This window comes from Leptidea sinapis, chromosome 25 (genome assembly GCF_905404315.1).
Source record: "Leptidea sinapis chromosome 25, ilLepSina1.1, whole genome shotgun sequence".
In the NCBI taxonomy this organism is placed as follows: Eukaryota; Metazoa; Arthropoda; class Insecta; order Lepidoptera; family Pieridae; genus Leptidea; species Leptidea sinapis.
The window spans coordinates 8,111,139-8,136,985 of NC_066289.1; the positions used below are offsets into that span (position 1 = coordinate 8,111,139).

The 25,847-nt window shown below is 35.7% G+C and overlaps 2 protein-coding genes across 4 annotated transcripts in view; one reads left to right on the forward strand and one right to left on the reverse strand.

Annotated features, from left to right (window-relative positions):
* Positions 1-5,079, reverse strand: part of LOC126972016 (uncharacterized) — a 36,487-nt gene extending 31,408 nt beyond the window's left edge. For both annotated transcript variants that reach the window (XM_050818567.1, XM_050818566.1), the window contains exon 1: positions 4,937-5,079. The gene's annotated coding sequence lies outside the window, so the exon portion shown is untranslated. The remainder of the gene's footprint in view (positions 1-4,936) is intronic.
* Positions 5,080-10,008: 4,929 nt separating this feature from the next.
* LOC126972003 (uncharacterized) overlaps positions 10,009-25,847 on the forward strand; it is a 577,468-nt gene continuing 561,629 nt past the window's right edge. For both annotated transcript variants that reach the window (XR_007731020.1, XM_050818529.1), the window contains exons 1-5: positions 10,009-11,205; positions 12,173-12,549; positions 14,552-14,707; positions 17,488-17,619; positions 23,720-24,275. Coding sequence is in view for 1 of the 2 variants with exons in the window: in XM_050818529.1 (XP_050674486.1) it covers positions 10,273-11,205; positions 12,173-12,549; positions 14,552-14,707; positions 17,488-17,619; positions 23,720-24,275 (2,154 nt within the window). In the remaining variant the exon portion in view is untranslated. The remainder of the gene's footprint in view (positions 11,206-12,172; positions 12,550-14,551; positions 14,708-17,487; positions 17,620-23,719; positions 24,276-25,847) is intronic.

The following is a 25,847-nucleotide window of genomic DNA, read 5'->3' on the forward strand; positions in this document are numbered from 1 at the left end:
GCCCAGTTTCTTTGAAGACAATTTGGCCTTTGCCCTCCAGATGACCACGAAATTGGCAAACCAGAGACCCAGTATTAAGATACTAGCCGAGGCTTTAAGGGAAGTGTTGTCGAAGAGCGGTGATACGACAAATGGGTTTTTTTTTGTGGTAAACGCGCAAACTTGAGCCTTCTACGGGTTAAATAGGACAAGGTTCAATTTAGCCCATTCCGCGACCTTCTCAAGAGAGGACTCGATAGAAGACACAAGTTTCTCCCGGCACTGGTCGACGATTTCCCGAGAGAGACGTGCATGACCCGTGTATACGGCATCACCAGTGCTGTCATCTGCATAGCAATGAATGTTGGAGGTCCACTTGCACAAGCTCTCGGGAAGCCCAAGTGATGGAAGTTTAGAGAGGAGCGCCTTATGCCATACACGATCAAAGGCCTCCGCTATATCCAGGCTAACTGCCAGGCCTTCCCCCTTGCTTTCAATAGCCGCAGCCAATCTATGTGTTAGGTATACCAGAAGATCACCTGCCGACCGACCATGGCGAAACCCGTATTGTCGGTCGTTGATCAACTGGTGACCCTCTAGGTATACCAAGAGCTGACGGCTAATTATGCTCTCCATGATTTTGGAGAGCAGGGAGGTAATAGCAATAGGCCTGTAGTTTGCCGGATCCGAACTGTCTCCTTTTTTTTGGATCAGATGGACAAGGGCTGACTTCCATGAGTCAGGGACTACGCCTTTGGAATAAGAGTGCCGGAATAAACGCGTTAGCACCGGCGTCAACTCAGGGGCACACGTTCTAAGCACGATTGGAGAAATGCAATCCGGCCCGCTCGACTTCCTGACGTCCAACGAAAACAGAGCTCGCCGTACAGTTTTCTGTCTGAACTGTACTTCAGGCATAGAGCTCTGACACCGCGGGATGGTCGGCGGTGTTTTTCCGTTGTCGTCAAGAGTCGAGTTGGAGGCGAAAAGAGCGCACAGGAGATCGGCTTTCTCTTTTGCCGTATGGGCCAGGGTGTCATTCCTCATGTGCAACGGCGGCATGGACGGCTGGCTGAAGTTACCAAGAGCAGCTTTCGACACCGACCAGAACTTGCGTGTTCCGGTCGGGTAACTGGAAAGCTGCTCGCCGATTTTGACGACGTGTTTTGACTTTGCACGGGCGATTTGCCGCTTAAAAAATCTGGAAGCACGGTTGTATTTCCTCTTTAGAACTATGCAGTTCGGATCCTTTGTGCCCAGCGCCGCAACCCAAGTTCGATACGCCTGTTTTTTGCAGTCAGATGCTGCTTTAACTGACGCATCGAACCAGGGCTGTGATCTGCCACCGATCGGTACTACAGAGCTTGGTATAAAAATATCCATGCCCTGTAGTATCACATCGGCTACTGCAACGGCGCAGGCACTAGGATCATCCGAAGGGAAACAAACCCTGCTCCAAGGGTAGGATGCAAAAAAGGAACGCATCCTATCCCAATCTGCTGACTTGTAGTGCCAAACGCAGCGGGTCGCTGGTGGTCTGCGACGTGGGCGTCGTATAGGCACTACACTCCTGACCAGGCAATGGTCGGACGTTCCGAGAGGGGCGTCGACAATGACCTGGTAACCATCGGGATGTGTAGTCAGCAGAAGATTTAATAAGGACGGCATGTGGCTATCCACATACGGGAGCCGCGTTGGCGACTCAACCAATTGGGACAGACCATACGCCAATGCAAAATTATGCACAGATTGCCCTGCGTAGTATGTGGTACGTGATCCAAGCCAGTCGGCATTGTGCCCGTTGAAATCACCCAAGACTACGATTGCAGCGGAGGGGATCCGTGCAAGCACGTCGTCAATTGCCGCTTGAACGCAGCCCATGAGATGATCGGTTTCTGCGTTACCACTATGGGACCTGTAGACACACGCATAGATGCGGACGCGGTTTTCTAAATCTATGCGGAGCCAGAGAGTGGACAGGTCCCTACCCTCAAAATTGCCGGGACGGCGACAGCAGATATCCTCCCTAACGTACACACATACCCCGGCATGAGGCAAAAAATTGGGAATGGCCTCCGGTCCTCGACACTTACCTATGCGAAACATAGCGGCACTAGGCCGCTACTTCACGTCGGTATTCTGTGCGAGTGTGGTAATTAGCCCGGACGAGTCTGGCCCGATTGTGCTGACGTCAAAAGACGGCAGCGTGGCTCTCCTACTACTAAAAAGCCCTTAGTCGCCTCTTACGACACCCATTGGGCCTGGGACTCCCCTATTTTTTTACGACCCGGGGAAAGTACAGGGCAATCTGCTATCGGATCCGTTTTAAGACAGCACTCAGTTCTTCGATCGCTACTCCGGTCAGCAATATTTATTTTAATGTCTCTTACGATTATGTTTGTAAAAGAAGAAAAGAATTTAATATAGGTATTATCAAAATTTAATAGGAAAGTTTCAAAATTACCAATAGAGGGTGATGGGTATATCCTCATAAGACCGAAGGTAATTCTAGAGTGGGTTGTAATAATGACCCACAGTCCTCTGTAAAGGTCTAAACTTTTATAGTCCTAAAGGCTGAGCACTTCAACTAAACATCTTAAAGTATGCAGTAAACAAGGTAAAACCATGACTACCTGTCTCCAGTATGGCATTCACCATGGTTGGTAGGCAGGCACAGTTAGAATGGATATAGCGAAGGCCTTTGATTGTGTATGGCACTAGCTTGGTATGGAAGCCCTTATGGCTTCCCGAGAGTTTATCTAAGTGGACTACCGTTTATGAGAGTGTTTTGTTAAATGGAGAGGTGATAAAACCAGTGGAATGTGCTATATTTCTTATCACTACTCAAGAGTAATACAATAGCCCCATTGTTATCAAGTTGGAATCAAGATTCCAAATTACCAACAGACCCCATACTGAAGGATTGGCTAATAGATTTATTTTCCAGCATACGTGAATAAGAAGATTAGACAAACAGCCTGACTAGTTAAGTTTTATAGGTTCTACATGCTCATGTCATACTAGTGATAAGACAGTTGTGTGCCTTACAACAAGCAAATCTTAGTGATCAATGAAATTCAATACTCTTATTATATTATATTACTAGCTGATACCCGCAACTTTGTCCACATACACACATGACTGAGCACATAGTGCTTCTAAAAAGCACTATTTCTTTAAACTTTAATTACTTTATATTAAATGAAGATATGGCAATAGCTTTTTTATAATAAGGGCCAAATGTCTAAGGAATAAAACTTCTAAGACATATTTGAAATCTATACAGTAGTTGTTCCGTAATGTGCACACAAATAAAAACCTCTATCATTTTATTTATATAATATATGGATAAATGTATTTTTTTTATTGTCATTATTATTAGTAAAAATTTAAATATAATAGGTATATTTTTACTGACATATATTTACCACCCTATATAGATCCACATTCATTAAACTCTAAGATTGAGAATATTTTTGTTTGTGTAAAATCATTTGTGTAAAATGTAAATTCTTGCAATACCAGAGAAATTGCAGGAGCATTTCCAGCATTTTAGTTACGTGTACACTTTATTAAGGTAAACATTTCACATCATGGAACAGTCACTGGAAACACTGCACAAGAAAGACAGTACCTTCAAAACCACAAAGTGGAGAAACTCCACACATCCATATTATGGTAAGTATGATACCTAGGTTTGTGGTGTGAAGCTGGAACTGTGAAAACATTAGATTTTTTTTAATGTTCAACTCTTCTCATTTATCTTGGAGAGAAGATCTCAAGAGATTTATCTTTGAATACAATGCACTACTATTTGAAATCAGTGAAGTACCTGACATCCACAGTTCATCTGTTTGTAAATGGAAATCTAGTTTATATAAATTCCTTGTTTAGTTTAAATTTAAAAAAAAAAATCTTAATCTTATTACCATAATTATTCACTTCTATTTGTCCAAATATATATTTTCTCTGTCTTTTTCTATTATAATACTATATTACCTAAAGCTAGTTTTAAAATCGCTATTATTGTTGTATTTTCATAGTTATTAATTTATGCTAAACATGCTGAGTACACACCCTCGTGGAGTTGCAGCCTATCTTGTATTTAGCTGATAGTTTTTTTTTGTTTATTATGTATTTGTTGTCATTCTGTTGTGTGTACCTATTAAATAAATAAATAAAATCAAGGAATGATACATTGGGAATACCACCAAACAACTCCAGTGACCAAGACTTGTGTATTTGGTGTGGATTTAAGAATGATGATGAGTGTTGGGAGGTTTCCTTACAATCATCTTAACAACGAGCTAATGTAAAATATAATATTATACATAACAGGTTGTTTTGTTATATCATCTGTATCCATATTTAAAATATTATTATATATGTATAAAAAAATATTATATTATTGACCACCAAAATGTTTAAAACAAATACTTATAATATTATAATATATTACCTGCAATCAGGGAATATCACAAAAATATTATTATAATATTAGGGGGACAAATGAGCAAGTGCACATCTGCAATACCAAAATTTAATTTCAACATATACATAACTCTTGGATTCTTTATAGTATGAATTATTGTTTACTGAGTAAACTTGAACTTGCTTTATATTATGGGGTAGTTGTAGGTTAAAAAGTGGGTATATACCACTATATTATACTTAAAACAAAAATAATTTAAACAAGATATACTCTTCGGTAGCAAACTAGTATAAATCATAATAATAATTAGGTATTTAAGTAAAGATAGATGAGTGGTTAACCATACCGGTAAGATTACTGTATAGAAATAAGATTTAATTAACACAATAATAAAAGGCAACTTCCATGATACATTTTTGCGTGTGTTCATAATAATTTTTCGTTAAATAATAGATTAAAAAAAAAGCGCTAGAGAATCTTAATTGGATTTGAATAGTTAGAAAGAATATATAACAAGTTTCTCACCGTAATAGCAGCGTATTATTTGTTGTACAGAATCACAACATTAAATGCAAACACCGACGTACGTACATACAATTAACATTTATGACTTATGAGCTAACTATGGAGAAATGAGAATAAAAATTTTAAATTGCCTACAATCATGCTTTTGTCACGGCTTTTTGACACTTTGACAAAAGAATGTATTTACTCTAACGAGACTTTGACATAAATTACTAAAGAATATATTTACATTACACAGAATAATAAATTTAGGTCATTCCATGCTATTAATTATTCGACGTCATAGCTTTACGGACATAGCATTTTTGTGTTCACTAGTTCCCGGGCGGCGCAGCGAGCGGTCTTTATCAAGACTTTGCACGAAGATTGTTCTTTGTGGAGATTTTGGTTTAATTTTATAATGAACATATAATGTTCATTACAAAAACATAAAAGAAAATAAATAAAACAAGTAATTAACATTGAAAATCAACATTTATTTTAAAATATACCTATTTTGTCTTTTGTCCTATTGTCGAATGAAAAGTCTGCGTGGAATAAAATAGAAACACAATATGAATAATTTATACATGGCCTTAGAGCTAGTTTCAATAGCTTTCAGTGACAATCACTCAAATCACCCTAGTTATAAGCATTTTATAACTACACGTAAAATAATACGCACGGGGAAAACGCTGCGCGAGCGCCAAACGCTTGCCGATCTAAGGTGTACATCAAGCGGCGGAGCGCGCTGATCCGGAAAGGTTAAAGCGAAAAAAGTGTATGTCTATTTATATTGTTCATTTCCGAACACGCATTAAATCAAAAATTTAATGGCTTGGGTTACTTGGCTTTAAAAGCCGTAGCAGTGAGAAATCAGATGAATTTGAAATGAATTTGTCATGTCGAAGGTTAATTACTGTTAGTAAAAACATAATATGAATAAAATATATAAATTATATTAATTATGTTTTATTTTTCACAAGATTTATTAAGGTGATTGGGGGTAAGATAAAAAACGGGGAAAGATAAAAAAATACAATAACGCCGAATATCAAGGAATTCTTTTAATGCTGGCAATATCGTTGTGGGCACCATTTGGTCCTGCCCCGCCCTGCAGCCTGTGTCAGTAGCTAAGTGAGAGCGCACGTGTGTTTTTTATAATTTTTCTGGACGGACACATTTCCCGCGTAAAATTGAGTTTTTTAATCTTACCCCGCTTGCTGCATCTCCTTACATAGGCAAGTAACAAACATTTTGTTTCGATATTCGTAATTAGATTTGAAATGTAATTTGCTCTTTAATGTGTTTATTAGTATATTTCACGTATTTTAAGATTTATGGTGCCTTTCAAACTTTCCCCTGCAAAATTTAACGGGGTAAGATGATAATATAAAACTTTCCATCTTACCCCGTTTACGAAACTCCTACAAAAAGTCAGAGGTTCTCAATCTGAAATACACGATATCCCTTTCAAAACATCGTATCAAAAACTTTTATCATGGAATCAGTACATAATTCTATACTCTCTTCTGTTAAAACGCTTGTTGGTTTAAAAAAAAGTCAGACGTTCTACTCGTATACATAAGTGCAATACTTACACGATGACAAAATGTATAATACACAGCTAATTTTTTAAGCAGATGAAAAAATTCTACGTTGAGGTGTCTAGAATTGTGTCCCTACTGAATCCATGGTTAACGTTTTCATTTTGAAGTTCTTAAATTTATATGTTCTATTCTAATCATCGTAAAATCGGCGGACAGATGGCCGTTGGGGCAGTAAGGTCCTCCAATGGCGACCACGTACCGGAAGGCGTAGTGTTGGCGACATAACGTTGGTGTGAAGCTACCTAAAAAAGTATTCTCTAACTTATTTGCAGAAGTATGGAATAATACAAAATCTGAAAGTATAATCAACGGCTATAAAAAAACTGGAATATGTCCTTTCCTTCAGATATAATTTCAGTCGATAAGTATGATCCAAGAGCTTACAAGCGCTGGATAGAAAAGCATAAAATGGAAAACGTATTTCAGCCTCCACAACCTGTTCTTCAGGCAGATGATATCTCTATGTATGTATGTATATGTGACGATAATATTTTTAATAATGTTTAGTTGTGTTCTGTTTCGTGGTTTATTTTATAAAATAGAATACGAGTGCGCTACGTGGTCCTAAATAAAAACGTGTGTTTTATTAATCAACCCGACTAAGGCTTTACCAGTCATGAGCATGATTATTATTTTTTTTTCAATATTTTTTCATAACATGTTGAGAACCCCTGACTGCCAACCGTTTCAACGGGGTAAGATCGATATATTTTTTTTGATAAATTACTTTTTCTTGCAGTTAGATTGCAAATTTTGAATGTAACTGATTTTCAAGCTATTTAGGTTATCAGAGCATTAGGTTTATTGATCTCCACATATACATAATGACCTTCAAAACGATTTTAGTCACTATTTCAATCTTACCCCTTCGGCATTTCATCTTTCCCCTACATATTTTTTTTCTTAAGACCAACTTTATTAACGTTTTTTTCAAGTTGACTATACTTTTTTACCCATAACATCATTTCATACATTTGACTTGAATCCCTTTGTTGCACAACAGTTTCAAATCAATACTGTTTATCTGATCAAAAATCATTTTCGACTTACCCAGTCACCTTAATTATTCTTGTGAAAAAATGTTAAATAACTGCACATGTCCAATTATTGAAAAAGTCTCACATACAAAATATCTAGGTGTCATTATTGATCAAAAGCTTAACTGGTACCAACACATTGAGCACGTCACTGGAAGAATTAGAAAATAGGATGGATTTTCAAAACACTGAGACTTGTCGCTTTAAAATCAATAGTCAATGAATCAGGCACCAGCAGAAATATTTTGAATGAAATTTATATTGCACTAGCGCAATCTGTGCTAGTTAATTGTATCCCCGTGTGAGGCGGCGCTGCTAAATCCAAATTTATTGAATTGGAACGTGGACAAAGGAGCCTAATAAAAAACATATATTTCAAAAAGACACGATATCCCACTGAAAGACTATACAATATCAGTAACCTTTTGTCTGTTATAAAATTATATATTATTGCTATAGTTCTAAAAACATTTATACCTTAATTTATTTACGGTGTGTGTGGATGATAACTTTTGTTTTGTATTAATTTACATTTACTATTTTTAATTACTGGTGTAAGGAATTGACTATTTGACGATTGAGTAAGTAAGTATGTTTAGTGTGCACTTAACATATTATATTGTAATTGAAATTATTTGTAAAGCGATGAAAATGTAAATCTTGATTTAAAAGAGTGGCAATGAGCTTCTTGCTACTTCTTTTCAATAACTCAACCCTTTACAAAGTAACGGTAGATTTTATAAGAAAAATGTTTTTTTTGACATTCAAAAGTGTCATTTCCTTGAACTCACTCAAGTGATTTTGATTTGATTTATTAACAATTGGCTTAGGTATACTTATCTTAACTTGTAAGTAAAATATTAATATTTTATGATACATATATATATATATATATATGATTTTCTGCTGTCTCAAGAGAAGGTCATTATTTTTAGAGAACTCTGGACACTGGACTCAACAAACTCAGTCAATGCATAGTGTATTGCATCTTGAGAAGGAAGTATTATTTAATGTCAAAAAAATTAAAATCGCGGAATAAACGATATTCGGTTGGGGCCAAGTCTAACGAGAGCGGGGGATGTCGGAGGGTTTCCAATTGTAGAGTTAAAATGGTTTCTCGAGCCGTCATAGGTCTTGCGTTATCATGGAGCAGAAATGGTCAGAAAGGGTTGACGAGTTGGGCTTGTCATACCGTGAGTTTTACTTTCATTGAATAAAATGAATGAATGAAAAATTTTATTGGCCTCGAATACAGTATGCAATATAGATCTTAAATTCATTTTAGTGTATTCTATTAGGCTAATTTAAATTTACTTGTAAAAAAAATAAGTTTTAAACTTAAAAAAATCTTAACACTATTTTTTTTGTCAATTAAACAGGAGTCCAGAAAATCGTTTCTGTAGTAAGTTTTTAATTCTAGCGGTAGATGATTGTACAATTTTATACACATAGCTACTATTCAAGTACATTGTTTTTCTGTGGCCATAAACTAGTTTATCCGGTAATCGGGTGAAACGACCATTTACAGTTTGTAATTGTGATTCATTGGTCTTTTTAAATAAATGCTTTCTCTGTTTTAAACATTTACATGTTTCATTCATATAATTGTGTGTTAAATATTCTGAAGTGTAAAATCGTGCATAGTCATTAGGAACATCATTTCTCCTTTAATTTTTTCCTTTTCATTATGCGTTCTTTTCAGCACTCATCAAAGTAATAATAACCAAATCCACGTCAATATCGCACATCTAGTAACGTTGCTCCCACAGGAACGTACAAAAATGACGCAAGCTGCCGCTAATTGCAGTTGTAATGCGATAAGTACTACCGAGGCACCGTGAAGCGACGTGCCACGTAACGCCTCTCTAATTCGCTGCGACCGTAATAGGTCTTTTGCTTAACTGAAACCTAATCGATAGCTCACAGCTATGCACTTTATGTTTTGATAAGATTTATCTGAAATAGCTTCAGAGAAATCTTTCTCTCTAGCTAGGCCATCACAAACGTGTGTTATATGAGATAGAGCAGATTATCAGCAGTAGACTATTACACCATTATATTATTAAATATAAGAAAACAATTTTATAAATTAATTACAAGTTTTTATTCTCATGACAACGTAATAACTCTAATAACTACTTTGTAGTCATAGTAACCAAAAGTCACTATTCTTAATATATGAATAAGACCTCTATTACAACTTGTCTCCAAAGCTAAAGGTGGGATTAATCGTTAATATTGCTTTTAATAAATTACAATAACACGATAAACTAAACTTAATAAATTAAAATAGAAACAGAATAAATTACATTGCTCATGCTCAAAATCAAAGAGAATTTAAACACAACGCTACGTTCAGCACTCATTTAACGCAGTGGTTAGTGGTTAGTGGTTACATCAAAGAGTGGTTACATTCTCTTTGGCCGCACTCCGAGGCCGATTTCGATAGTTAAATCGTGTGTGGTTTGCAACTTTGCAAAGTGCAATTTGATTTATAGTTTATTAGTTAAATTATTTTTTATCCATAATTATATAATGTAATTAGTATGTTATTTACACAATATAAAAATTTTAACCAGACGACGTCTTGGGAAACCATGATTTGAATTTGACTAGATACTTATTTAGCTTTGTTGACAATAAAAGCTGAGTGCAGTGCAGCTGTCTTGGATTGGCATTGCACTGTTATGGAAAATGTATAGATGCGGTTATGGAATCTATTGAAAACTCTAATTGTTTGTCCATGAGTGATAGTTTCTCTTTATATGAACGTTATATGAGAAGTTTCAACGTTAAAGACAATTTTTATGAATTCAACGAGCACTCCGAATCTTCACTTTGCAATGACAGGTCCGAACGAGGGAACGTTGACCTTTCCATTTCAGCCTCATCTGAAATAAATAAACATTACGCGCTTCTAACTGAAGAAGTAAGACTGCAAGCTTATGAAAATATCGAAAATCGTAGTGATTCGTTAAAAGATAAAATTGTCACTTTGTCGTCAACTTCTTTGGATACTTCGACGGGGCCATGCCTTAGTGAAAAATCTGATGAAGTTCGTGCCTCTTCAGATGATTGTAAATCAGGATTTAGGCCTGTTTTCCTAACATCCATAATGGAGAACAGTAATAATGCCGTCGATAGTGTACCATTGTTCCGCGCTACGAGGGACGAAAACGTGTTTAAACTTCCAATTAGCGAATTATCTTTTAATGGGACAATAAAGCATGTACAAAAGTTGCAACCGATTGTTGATCCCCTCACGGCATTCAGCACTGTGAATGGTGCTTTGGTTGTAGATGCCGAAGAACAAGATTCGAAAATTGAAAATGCCAATCAAATCTGTGAACAGGTTTTTACTGTGGATGAGAAGAGTGTTAGTCAGTCAAGGATTGATGTTGGTGAGAATAGTGGGGATTCTCAATACCAGGATAAAGTGTCAAAAGAGTACTCTCAATCAAATGATAGCAAATGGAATCTAGAAAAGAGCAGTTCATCATTTGAAGAATCTTTCGACAGTGGCTTGAGATCTCCGGACATGTTCCTGGATGATGATGAAGATTGTGATCTAGCTCCCGAACCCTTTTGGAATTTTTTGGATGACGTTGAATTGTTTGAGAGGAAGAAAATAAAAAAGATTGAGGTTTGTTTATAGTTTCAAGCTAATGTTAGGTTTAAATAAAAAATCCTAAAAGCCTAATTGGAGAAATATAATTATTATATAATACAAAAGAGAATATTATAAGAAAGAGTGATGTGTATGTATAGGTTTAGGTCATGTAGGATGTGTAAAAAGTTTGACTATACAAATGTGACACTAGTAGTAGGGTTTCCATTGGTTAGCCTTTGGGTATGGAACCCTATTTAATATTAATTTGATAGATGTACACAAGATTGTGTCTAGGCATAAGTTGTTTCCTACCCTAAGAATATGGTAGTTATTATTAGTATAGAATACACAAACTCCAACTTTAAAGTTATTTATTAATGTAGATCAAAAGTAATATGAATGTCAAAGCTGTTCATTATACCAAAATACCACTTTGAAACTGTTAAGTGTTGAGCGGTGAGAATTTGGGAAGAAACCCATTGCCGCTGTAAAATTAATGTTTACAGTTTCATAATTTTACTAATTATTTTAATTACTTATGCAAAGTGATGCAAAACAGTTCAACTTAATTTAGTGAAAAAATAAATGTAAATAAATCATTAGTAAAAAAAAACCTCCATTGCCAGTAATGCATAAATAATAATAAAAAAAGTAGTCCAGTTCAGCAATAATTCAAGTTAAATAAATATAATTGTTTTATATTTAAAACTATTTAAACAATTTCAAGTACAACAAAAAGAAATAGCTCTAATTTAGCAACAAAAGGTGTTGTCTCCCTCAACAATATTTTATGGACTCTAATCTAACTGCAATCTTTTTAATATGGATAGATTATGATATTCGAGGCAAGTTAAAACATATGTTTTTCATTTTAGTAAGATTAACAGATAGAATTCCTTTAGAAAATGTTAATCAAAATAATGTTGTATATTCAGATTATTTTTAATATACATGTTATTTCATACAACATTAATTCTATTATACATTTTTGTGTCCCCAGGAGATCTTACAAGGTGTACTTCCTCCACCTTCTGTTACAACTATTAAGACAGATGTGACACAGATGCTTAAGAAATACTATTGCTTCCTGCCTGCATTCAATGGCGAGGAAACCATGAATATAGAAGAAAATTCTATGACACCCACTAAAAAGGTTTCATTTATAAAAATACCAGAAATAACTGAATCTATACAAGAAACAACGGAAAGTGTTTATGCTAAGTCATCTGTGAGGGATGACCACAAAGTTGTATCAACGTCGGAAGAAGCTAACTCGAGTATGATTGATAGAAGCATTGAACTGAAGATGTGTTCAGAGTCAGAGGTCTTAGAAACACCATGGCCAGCTGTAGCAAAATGTAGATTTTATGATATTTAGTAAGTAATTTAATTCAATTTGTTATCTTTAGTGGCATATTTAAGTAGTAATCTTGTTCCAATTGTCCTCTTAAAAATATTATTCTAATAAGAATAATAAGTTTAACATTATCAACATAATCTTGGGCATGTTATTACAATTTATAAAAGAATATTGAAAAACTTCATACCACTGATATGAATTATTTTTATAATTTACTAATTAGACTCTGTCATGTGAAGCAGCTCCTTTCTTCCACCTGTATCTAATTGGTGATTGGAAAATGTGAGCTGAGATATGCCTAAATATAGACAGTAGGCAACTGTAAACCCTGGCAAGTTTCATCTTTGGCCACTGAAGGCTTAGCTTTTGTTGGCCAGCTAGCAAGTTGTAAAATATAGGAGGCTTCTTTTTGCAAAATGCCTGCTAGATTATGGGTACCACAACGGCTCCTTTTCTGCCGTGAAGCAGTAATGTGTAAGCATTATTGTGTTTTAGTCTGAAGGGCGCCTTAGCTAGTGAAATTACTAAGCAGATGAGACTTAACATCTTATGTCTCAAGGTGATTAGCACAATTGCAGTCCTGTTCAGAATTTTTGGGTTTTTCAAGAATCCTGAGTGGCACTGTATTGTAATGGGCAGGGCGGATCAATCACAACCAGATGAACATCATGCTTGTCTCATTCCTTATTGTCGTAAAAAAATGCGGACGAAAGTAACCTTCCACACTACCCATGCGGAAATAGGTACATACATATTTTTGATTTAAACAAAATTGTATAGTGAAAAATGTTGGCATGTTTTTCTTGATTGTGTAGGGGTAAACAGGTGCTGGAGACCAAGTTTCAGGGGCATAATAGAGACAAAGATTTAAGCGCTTCAAAACCCCAAACATAATACAAGTCTTTAATAGAAAGTAGGAGGTAGACATAGCATTAGCTATGTATATAACAATATCACATATTTAGTAGATCAGTTGAAAAATGCTTAAAGTTGATTTGCTGATTTTAAATTGGGCTAAAAAGTTTTCTCTGCAGCATATCAAATTAGTTTTTTAAGTAACAAAAAACGAAGCATTAAACCCCAAAATTGTTTAATGTGATAAGGCTCATTAGTATTCATGGCATATAAATAATTAATGAATTGGAATGGCCAGGCAAAGCAGTCTTTTGATATATTATTTATGGTTCAAAATGCAAGGACCCTAATGAAAATACTATTAAAAGTAGCTTCTTGCAATATTATTAATTCAAGTCCCCACTGTATCAAGTGATCCTTTGTAGAATTATTGTCTTATATATTATTATATAATGTACAACCAAGCTGTGGAATGAACTTCATTTCAAATTCTTTCCAGCTCAATATGATATGGGTACCCTAACTCACGGTCACAACACTCCCATGTATGTGTATATTTATCAGTGGGAAGCTTCTTTGCACAGGATGCCGGCTAGATTATGGTTACCACAACAACACCTTTTTCTGCCATTAAGCAGTAATGTGTAATGATACAATAATGTGTTTATATTATTATTATTTTTTATTGTGTATTGGTCTGAAGGGTGCCATAGCTAGTGAAATTACTGGGCAAATGAGACTTAAAATCTTATGTCTCAAGGTTACATGTGCAATTGTAGTGCCACTCAGAATTTTTGTGGTTTTTCAATAATCCTGAGTGGCACTGCATTGTAATGGGCATGGTGTACCAATGACTATCAGCTGAACATCCTGCTTGTCTTTGTTTACATTAAAAAATATATATATGTAATTATTATGTATAACTTCTGTGATTCTTCTGGTGTTGCAAGAGGATCTTGGTGTTGGTAATCATTTAACAACAGGTGAAACATACAAAAAATTGTCTATAATTTTTTTTTCCATAATATTGCCATGACAGGGCTCCTGCAAAGTCCATAAAGAGTTACAGAGACACACACACTCAGTCTCTCTTATCATATCATCTTCTTGTATGTAATGTATAATATTAATTCCATTTTTAAATATAATTTATTTATTTTTTAGTTACAACTTGACTGCATATTCAGAGAAGCATGAGGTTCTAATGCAAAAGTTGGGTGAAAGGTTTATTGGCGCCGAGACTGATACAAGTGTTAGCATACATTCAGGTGGGATGCAATCACCGAGTAGTGCTTGCAAACGAAAGGCACTAAGACTCAAGTTAGTATATTGTGTGTTTCTTATTAGCGAAGCATAGTCTCAATTTAAAGGCTGACTGTATTCAAGCCTATCTCAAGGCAGCAGTATTCACTTGAGGCATTTGTCTGTTTGTCTAAAGTAAAAACCGCTTTAGTATATATGTAACAGTAGTGGTCTTCTACAGGAGAGCCATATATGATGACCTGTATATGGTTAGCGATCCTACCTACTAAGCTAGAGGTCCCGGGTTCGAATCCCGGTAGGTGCAAGCATTTATATGATAAATTATGGATGTTTGTTCCCGAGTCATGGATGTTTAAATGTATTTATGTATGTTTATATGAATTTATGTATGTTTAAGTAAGTATATTGTATTAAATATATCATTATCTTGTAACCCATAACACAGGCTTATATATGCTTAATTTGGGGCAAGATAATTTGTGTAAATAGTGTGTCACTATTATTATTATATATTGTGGACACATTTTCTTCACAAAAAAACTTGTGCAGAGAGTCTTAGTAATCTGTGCCCGTGAAAACACGGTCCGAAGTCGTTGTAGTCGTCATTCTATGGTAGCTTAAGCACTAGATCCGTCTTCCGTCATCCGATTCCTGTCCGTTAACGACCAAAGTAGCCATAGTATTATTCGTATGAACGCTCGCGCACTGCGTCCGTACAGAATTGCAAGGATGTGTATTACTTATAAGTAGAGACCGGATTATATGCTACAAAAAATGCCCAAAATATGCATGCAAATATGTAAGTAAAATACATAAAATATGCACGAAAATCCATAAAATGGGCCAAAATGTGCATACAATTAAATAGGAAAAAATAAAAAGTCATATTTTTAAATATTTTTATTTTATTTTATAAAGGCTTGTACTGACAATTGTATTTGTGAAAAAACTATTACAAGATAAACTACCTACTTAGGTATCAATTAAATTTAAGATTTACCTTTAAAAATATGTACAACTACGTACTGTTCTAAATTTTCTGTAGACAAATTGTGTCTACGATCGCTTAGTAAATTTTTGTAAGCGGAAACGGAGCGTTCTACGTCTACTTAGGTTACTGGGCAGAATTTAAATTTGGGTGCAATATTTGGGTTTACTATGAAAAGCACCGAACGATGAGCGAGATCGAGCGTAAAAATGCATAATTATTATTTTTTTTTCTAAAATATGCAACTACCGCTGAAAAGGTACTAAATATGCAAATGACTTAGAACTGAGTTTTACTTACCTTAATGTGACTGCAAGCGTTTCCTCTGGCGGTATACATTGTGTTTTGGCGCAAAATATTATCTTTTATGTTATGTAAAATAAAATCGGATGTGGACACTACCAGTAGGGTAGTAATTATGAAATTTCCTGTCGTATTGACGTAACAATCCATGGTGATTCTAAAAAGCTCCTCTTAAACATCGGTCCATCAAGAGAGGTTGCACCCAGAATTATTTACTTCTTCTGCGCCTTCGTACATACAATAGTATTGCCAGAAATTGACGTTGTTGGTGAATGCTCTGGTGTCGTTTCTCGTAAAATGCCAAATCAAATCAAATCATCTTTATTGGCAAGATAAAATAAGATGTTGTTGGCTTATAATGAACAGCTGCTCTTATCCTAACCCATATGCATAGGCATGCAAACTTATAGTGGAATACATAGTCAGTTCACGTTTTAATTTCTGTAACAATTATAATATACTGTACTAAAAAAAAAGATATACATCCCAAGCAATCTTAAATTAACATCAATCATACAATAGTTATTATTTCATAGGCTTATTCATTTTAATTTATAATATAATGTCATTAGCTACACAATGATATTGAGTTCAGTTAATTTTTTATTATTTACAACTTTATCGTCAAGAAAATCTTTTAATCAGTAGTATGCTTTTTTTGCACTCTATTAGTTCGTTTAGCGAATTGTTTATGTAATTTTTATATGTTAATGGATTGTTGTCAATAAATATGGCAGTACTATCGTCTGCAAATAGGAATATAGAGCCATATGCTAAAAAGTGGCCCCTGAATTGCTTGGAATTGGATTAGAGATCGAACTAGTGCGTAAACAATATCCGAATTCGGTCCGCGATTGGGCGTAGTGCGAAAGCGCTCTAACAGGTGTTTAAAGCATTAGGTAAGTGTAAACATCTTTAATGTAAGATTAATATCTGCAACTGTAAAACCAATGCTCCTTATTACGAGGGCGGCACTGAAAATTTCGGGAATCAAGGAAGTGACACAAGATTACTATTTAAATATGTATTTATTGCTTTTCGAAGTATTCTCCGCGAAATTTGACACATTTTTCCATACGATGAAGCAACCATTCCATTCGGAAGTTGGGGTCTACAAAATGGCCGTTTTGTAGGCGTCCGATTTTTAAAACCAAGGAGTTTTCAATTAAAAAGATTTAATTATGACAGGAACAGTGGAAATATTCCATTCCCGATACTTTTAGTGCAGCCTATGTATATACAATAAATTAGGTTAACATAAAATATCAAAGACTATTGCTTTGATATACATACTTACATATTACGTATTTTTACCAAATACCTAGTTTTTTTCAGCAATTTATCAAACTCCAATTAGTGAAAGTCACAGTATACTACCAATTGAGAACAGAAATGCCGTAGACAAAGAAGAATCGGGAGAATTTACTAGACTATGTCCTTTATTTCAAGCGAATAGCCTAATATTAATACTTATGTCATAGTAGAAGTTGCTAGTGATTGCATCGTTTGCATTATCTTGATTCATTATTTAAAATATATATTACAGATTAGCTCAAGCAAAGTCGCCTGGTCGTCGACTGTCTCACTTGGCTCGGAGGAGGCAAGCATTTTGTAGTGCAGCAACTATAGGAGATAAACTCAACTCATCTGGAAGCAAAATGGTTCTCATTGATAAGAAGTAAGTTTATACCAGTGGGAGGACCACAACAGTGTATATTTCGGCCGTGAAGTAGTAATGTGTAAATATTATTGTGTTTCGGTGTGAAGGGTGTCGTAGCTAGTGAAATTACTGGGCAAATGAGACTTTACATTGTATGTCTCAAGGTGACGAGCGCAATTGTAGTGCCTCTCAGAATTATTTGGGTTTTTCAAGAATCCTGAGCAGCATTGCATTGTAATTGGCTATCAATTACCACTAGCTAAACATCCTGCTTGTCTCGTCCCTTATTAACCGACTTCAAAAAGGAGGAGGTTATCAATTCGATCGGTATTTTTTTTATGTATGTATCCCGATTACTCTGAGATTTATTATCCGATTTCCGTAATTTTTAATTCGATGCAGAATAGTTGCCATTTTGTGCCATAAAAATTTTACATAGTTTGGCCCAGTAGTTCTCATTTTGTGCTCATATTGGGAGGGTCGGTCCATCTAGGGGGGGGATCCTACCCTTCCACGACGCCTTCCGGTACGTGGTCGCCATTCGAGGACCTTACTGCCCCAACGACCGAGCAACGGGCGCGGTGGCCTTCAATTGACCTGAAGTAGATGGTTCCGAAAGGTTCCTCGGCGGTTACCCGTCAAACGTGGTGGAGGTAGCTTTACCGACACGGGTGCTATGGGGGAGGGGAGCTCACTGGTTATCAGTGCCCCTCCATTGGTGGCGGGGTCGTAGTGGCTTGGCGCAAATGGGATGTAGATCTTTATAACCGAAAGGTTGATAAGTCCATGGGAAGAGAAATGCCCCAACGACCATCTGTCCGCCGAGCTAAACATTCAGACAAATAAACAAAATAGCCTTCAGCTTTCTTTGTTTGTAGAATAGAAAAGACAGTGTAACAATGTCTCTTTCTTGGTATACTTAAGAAAGGTCCTTAAGAAGCTTCTAATGAAAGAAAATCTGCTATGTGGCTATGATAAAGCCCAGGACAGGACTGTTTTCATGCACAAGCGCAATATGATTTGACAAAACACATTTAAGGCGACAGACAAAGTACTACCTTACACAGAATCTGCGCTCGATGTAACTGGACGCGTATACTGTGCGATCGCTAATCCGGTTTCACAGCGTCGCTCGTTTAATTCACGCGTATTTTCGTGACGCACAGAGGGCCTGATAGTGAGTAGGGTGACAATGAATAATAATGATGGATGAGTCCGATGAGTCGGAGTGTTTATTGAATTCGAGTGCAGAAGGTTCGAGGAACGTAGAGGAGAATGAGGATATGACAGAAGACCGTACAGGAATAATCGTGAGGGGGCAAGGAAGAAATGTGGTTGACCGTGGAAAGAAAAGGGAAACGTTTTGCTCGAGCGAAATCAGGTGAACCAACACCAGAAGTTAGCGAAATGTGCATAAGAGGTTCTGAGCAACTACCAAAACAGTTCAAATTGGCAAAATTATTGCAAACTGCGAAGATTCAGCATGTTACTCGCATCAAATATATTAACGCATCCAAAGTTCTAATATAATTTAGTAAAGAGGATAGTGCAGACGAGTTTATTAACTCAACAACATTTAAGGAAAAGGGATTTAATATGTATAAAACTATGGAAATGACAAACACATATGGAGTGATAAAAGACATAGATTTGGACTATACGGATGAAGATGTTTTAGAAAGTCTGACTTGTAACGTTCAAATAATTGGAATAAAAAGGTTAAAACGTAGAAATAGATCTGTGACAGTGCTCGCGCTGCTGGAGATTCGGTCATTCTGTCAAGATCTGTCCTTCGTTTAAAATCGTTTGCCCAAAATGTGGAGACAACCATCCAAACTGTACGAGAACTACATTTAAATGTATCAATTGTGGAGGAAAACAGATGGCCATGGCCAGAATCTGCCCAATACGTCATAAAGAGAAGCGGATCCGAGAACTGATGATTGTGTTTTGTGTGTCATTTAAAAGAGCTCTCACTTTATATGTTCCTCCAAGTCCCCTACCAGTACCGGAACCTATATTCACGGGAGAAGACTTCCCAAAGCGTAACGAAGAATATCAAGATGAGGCAGGTCAACTGCCCCTTCTGCTGGAAAAAATTCTTATACTGAAGCATCCAAGCAAAAAAAAAAAACAATAAGAACAAAGAAGTGCGTTTGAAGACATTAACTGGGATGAATGGTCTGAGACAAGTGAAAAAATGCGAACCAGTGAACAGGAAGAAGAGAACTGCAGACAAGGAGACACAACCACTAAAATGGAAGATCTTACTTCGTAAGCGTTACTGAAAAAATTGAAAGGAAAATTTTCGAAAGAAATATGACTTGGATTGAAGATAAAAACTTGCTGGAGGATTTTATACAGTGGAATATTATCTATGGTTGTAAAATTAATGGCCCCTTACAACCCTAAGTATTCTTTAAATGTGATTCAGTGGAACGCTCAAAGCCTTCACCCCAAACTGACTGAATAAGTGAAACTTGGCTTAGTTTAGAAGATAGTCTCCATATTAGAGGCTACAATATTTTCAGATCTGATCGCACTGATGGTTTAGGAGGAGTAGCTATTTTAACAGATAGATCATTAAAAGTTCAGCAAGAATATTGTACCATATCTAATACACTGATTGAAATAATAGCTATTAAAATTTTTAACTGTAAAGAGGTCGAGAATATAGTATCCATATATTGCCCACCGTCGATCAACACCTCTCTTCAAGATTGGGATGAAATTTTTCAAAATTTACACACAAAACAATTATTGCAGCAGATTTTAATTTTCGAGATATTTGACTCGACATTAAAACATAACTTTGTCTCTCTTAATGATGGAGATTATACACGTATTAAGCTTGTGAACGGGTCAATCCAAAGAACATCCCCTGATATATCATTCGTATCTGCAATTAAATTTAACTGGAAGGTACTTAACGAAAATCTTGGAAGTGACCATTTAATTGTGGAACTGAAATTAGATATAATGAGAAATTCATCTCACGTCAAAAAGCACAGAAATTTTGAAAAAGCCGAATGGACGACCTATAAAAATATCATAGAACAAAAACTTGCTGATTTTCATCTTCCATTACATACTCAAAATGCTTATGATGATTTTATAAATATTATAAACTCGGCTGCGGTAGTGGCTATACCTTACAGTGTGATTCCAGACAACCCATTACGGTCTGAAAAATTTAAGCCCAAACCATATTGGACATCACATCTATCACGGTCAATAGCACAGAGAAGAATGGCCTTAGCAAAGTTTAGAAGAAACCCAACGCCACAAAATTTACGTGATTTACAAGAAAACATCGGGCCTTGTCAACGAGCTATCAGAAATGGTAGATTTATGTCATGGTAACGGTTTTACGATGGTATGGACGAAGTGGCTACCACTAACGAAATGTGGATGTGCATGAAGTGCTTCAAAGGATATAAAACAATGACGCCTACCATAGACAGTGAAACGTCAAACGTCGTTATTATGTTCCTTGGCTCCAGACTTTGTAATTCCAGACATGCAAATATTTAAATGTAAAAACCATAAATTAAGATCTCCAATTTCGGCACATGAATTAAATAACAGTTTAAAACGCTCAGACACAGCGCCGGGATTAGATTTAATCTCATACTCTATGATCTTCAATTTACCAGATGCTGGGAAAAATATACTTGTTATTCTTTACAATCGCTATGTTACTCAAAGTTTTATACCAAAACAATGGAGAAAAGTTAAAATTGTTCCTGTGCTGAAACCTGGTCGAGATAATAGTTCAGTAGCTAGTTTAAGACCTATTGCATTGTTATCTTGTGTCTGAAAAATACTGCATACTATTCTCACTCGTAGATTGGATTGGTTTTTAGAAAAAAATTATCATTTCTCTCGGGAGACTATAGGTTTTAGAAGATCTCGGTCAAGTTATGACGACTTAGATTAATTACCCGCACCCAAATAGGTTTTACAAAGGGAATCCCTACAGTAGGTTGCTTTGTTGACATTGACAATGCTTATAATAATGTAAATTTAACCAGTTTATCGCACATAGTAGATAGCCATAGTGTAGGTTCAGATATATGTAAGTACTTGTGGGAATACTTACGAGAAAGGGATTTAAATATTTATCTAAGTGATGATATAAAAGTTTGTCGTACTACTGGTTTAGGACTAGCACGGGGTGATCCCCTGTCCCCATTATTATTTAACCTGTAATATTTGCTTATCCAAAAAATATATACATCTCTCAATATGCGGACGATTTTGTCATTTAGAGCTGTAATAAAAATATCGACCTAGCGATAAACAATACACAATCAGCATTAAATAACTTCAGTAAACTCATAGAAGAACTTGGTCTTAACATCTCATAAAAAAACTAAAGCATGTATTTTTAGCAGGGGCAAACGTAGAACTAACCCTAATGTAAATTTAGTTTGTGATAAGCACAAGATTCAACAAGTAGACAGTGTGAGATATCTAGGTATGTGGCTTCACAGAAGTTTAAAATGGGGTAGACACATAAACGAGGCTAGAGACAAAACGCCAAAATTCTTAAATATCTTAACAGTCTTAGCAGGCAGTAAATGGGGGGTTCATCCGAAACACCTAAGAAGGCTTTTTATATCAGTTTTACGAAGTAGGCTTGATTATGGAAGTTTTTTATATGATAATAGTATTAAAAGCCATTTAAACAAAGTAGAAAAAGTCCAGAAACAGGCTATGCGAGTCATTGGAGGCTTCATCAAGACCACACTAATCCAAATTATGGCTGGTAAGTTCTGGTTGAAGTCTAGATTGTTTGAAGATAACATATAGAGGTATTAAAGTCACTTAATGATATGTGAAATAATGTATATTGGAGAAATAAAAAATTACCGTTGCTAATCAGAGTCCACGAAAACTTAAAACAACATTCTATTAAATCCATTAAAAACTTCAAATTCATTGTCTCCCTACATGGATTGGTAGTTTGGACTTGTCAAAGATTATTGATACTACTGTAGAGGGGCTAAATATGCCTAAAAGAAAATGTAATAGAGGGAACATGATTAACTACTGTGAAAGGATTCTAAATGATAAATATAACTCATTTTATAAATTGTATACTGATGGCTCTAAAGATGTGTCAGGTTCAGGAGCGGCGGTTTTTGACCGTCAGGCAGGAATCTTAAAAATTAAAATTGAATCGGATAACAACATTATGAACACTGAGCTGATTGCAATATCTGAATGCCTGTCTTAAATATTGCCACTCGAATGTGATAAGTTTGTGATTTTATCTGACTCAAAGAGCGCCCTTCTACATTTAGCTCGGCTAACCTCGAATTTTCGAGGATACCCGATAGCCTATGACATTTTAGAATCAATATGCGAAATTAAAAATAAAAATAAAGCCGTCATAATTCAATGGATACCCTCCCATGTAGGGATCATGGACAACGAGGAAGCAGACACGGCAGCCAAAAGCACCATTGGCGAGGGAGTACCATATGACCTTGTCCCGTTACAGAATATTTTGACGAAAGATCGCGGGAAAAGGGCATATATCAGAAATGTCAATATCATATCCAAACGATGCCAAGACAATGAACTGGTGGTTAATGCTAATAAGATCATCCTGGTGCTTTTTACTAGAAGTTGGATGGCCTAAGATCCCGCCGACTAAAACAATCTATACCTTTTAAAATATTGTCTCAAAACGAGAATTATAAACGCAGCAATTGCGATGCGAAATAATTTGACTAGTTCGGTCATAATTCAAAAATAGAATATGCAATAGGGGAAGTCATTTCGAGCTCTAGCGGTTACAATTATTCACACCTATCACCTAAGGGGATAATGCATCGAGAATTACTAATAACCCTTTATAAATAATATTTGTTCCCAAACAGTTCTAAATACGATAAAAGTTAGGATAAAAAATACTTTAGTTTTTTTCCATGTCAGGCAGATATACTATGTACTAAATTTCTTATTGCATATTTACGAAACGTGACGTTGAGCACGTTTTATTTTACATTTACAATTATTATGGTACTGCTATTAAGTACAATTAGACATCTATAACAATTACTAATTATATTACAAAACTATTTATAAAATTACAAAATTCTTTCAGTTTCTTCCCGCACAGAAAGCTAGTTAACTCATCGGAACGCAAAAGCCCAAGAATGCGAAGAACGCCAGGCAAGAAAACGCCGACGAGAAAGACACCTGGCAAGAAAACACCAAGGAAAACCCCCATCAGCCATGGATGTGGCTCAAGCAAAAAGAAAGCTATGCGACGACTGTTAATGGATGATAATTTATCCAGAACACAACCAAACAAGGAGACTTTGAAGCGAGCACTATTTTTAAGTCCGGAGAATAGAAAAAGTGTTCCTGCTGCTTCTGCTAATTCAATGCTGAGTCAGCCAATGAGCTCGAGGAGGGCCCTGTTCGGTTCGCCTGCCCGTGAAGGTGAAACTAAAAGCATGGACGAATTGAGAAGTGATCATTTTCTGAAACGTAAGCGGAGTGTTTTTGATGATGAGGAAGATACCAGCAGGTGTAAGATAGCAAAGAGTCTGTCATTTGGCGGTGATAATATCGTGTCTCAACCAATATCGATGAATCGACGCGCATCCGAAATGACATCAAGGAATATGGCGGAATTAAATGAAATAAATAAGAAGGTATGTCATTATAATTGATCATAATCTTATATCTTTAAACGAGCAATTCTTGTATATATATATATACATATATATATAATCTGAATCTCGGAAACGGCTCCAACTATTTTCATAAAATTTAGTATGCAGGGGATTTCGGGGGTGATAAATCGATCTAGCTAGGTTTCAATTTAAAAAAAAATGGTTTTATCCATGTTTGAATGAGAAATAGCTACAATAACATTAGAATACAAATGTAAATTTCGCCACTATATACAAGACTATTATAGCTCAGATGGGTGATCTCATTGGGTGATCCGGAAAGCAGAAGACCCCGGCTCGGTCGTCCGGATATTAATAATTATACTACTATGATATTTACCTTTTAATTTGAAACTATGTTCGTTTCACAATGAAGTGGACTGAAAATCTGTTTTATCAGTTACTATTACAAAAAAATTCATAATTAATTAGACGACCGATATAGCCAAATGGTTAGTGACCCTGACTACTAAGCTAGAGGTCCCGGGTTCGAATCCCGGTAGGTGCAATCATTTATATGATGAATATGGATGTTTGTTTCCGAGTCATGGATGTTTATATGTATTTATGTATGTTTAAGTAAGTATATTGTATTAAATATATCGTTGTCTTGTACCCATAGTACAGGCTATGCCTAGTTTGGGACAAGATAATTTGTGTAAGAGTGTGTCAATATTATTATTATTATAATTAAAAATTAAACAATAAGTTATGTTTTAAAGTGTGCCTCACTTCTAGGATTAATACACAAATAAAATTTGAAAAACAAAATTTTATGAACGATGCGGATTCGAATTAGCTCAGTTGGTTAGAGCACCGGCACGGAACGCCGGGGGTCGTGGGTTCGAATCCCGCTTCGTTCATAAAATTTTGTGTTTCAAATTTTATTTGTGTAATTAAAAATTAAAAAATGCTGTAAAAATTATCTTAAGAATCCATTATAAAATATTCATCATTGAACTTTCATTATTCCATAATTTTGGATTTTAAAAAATCTGGGGTGGGTTAATATTGTAGTTATAAGCATGGTTTTGTCACAAAGAGAGAATATATATGAAATGAGATTCACTACACACATTTATGGTGTGTTCATGCACCACATTGGTATTGTATTAACCTCCTGTTCGCTGTACATTTGCATATGGCAACAACTTGAGACCACACTAAAAGGGGTCAGGCAAACTACTAAGAATAATAAAGTTTTAAGATTGATGCTAGTGGAAGATACAAGGAAGTATGTCTGGACTGTGGTAAATATGGGTCTGTAATCTCTATCTACCCTACTGAATGGTGGGTATTTTCACAACAATAAATCCTACCCTTCTAGAGTTGATTGCCGTGACTGTTATAAGTAAGACCAGCTGCTTGCTATGTTTCTATAATAAATCTTTTGCACCAGGCACTTTCACAGTCGCATTGCAAGGCTCCAGTGATTCCCCTGGTCTTGTAAGAGAATGTAAGTGGATGTGATCACTTAACATCATGTTGTTTGTCCTACTCTAAGAAAGAGCGATATCCCAAGTCAATTTGTAAACTAGATCCTGTAGATGG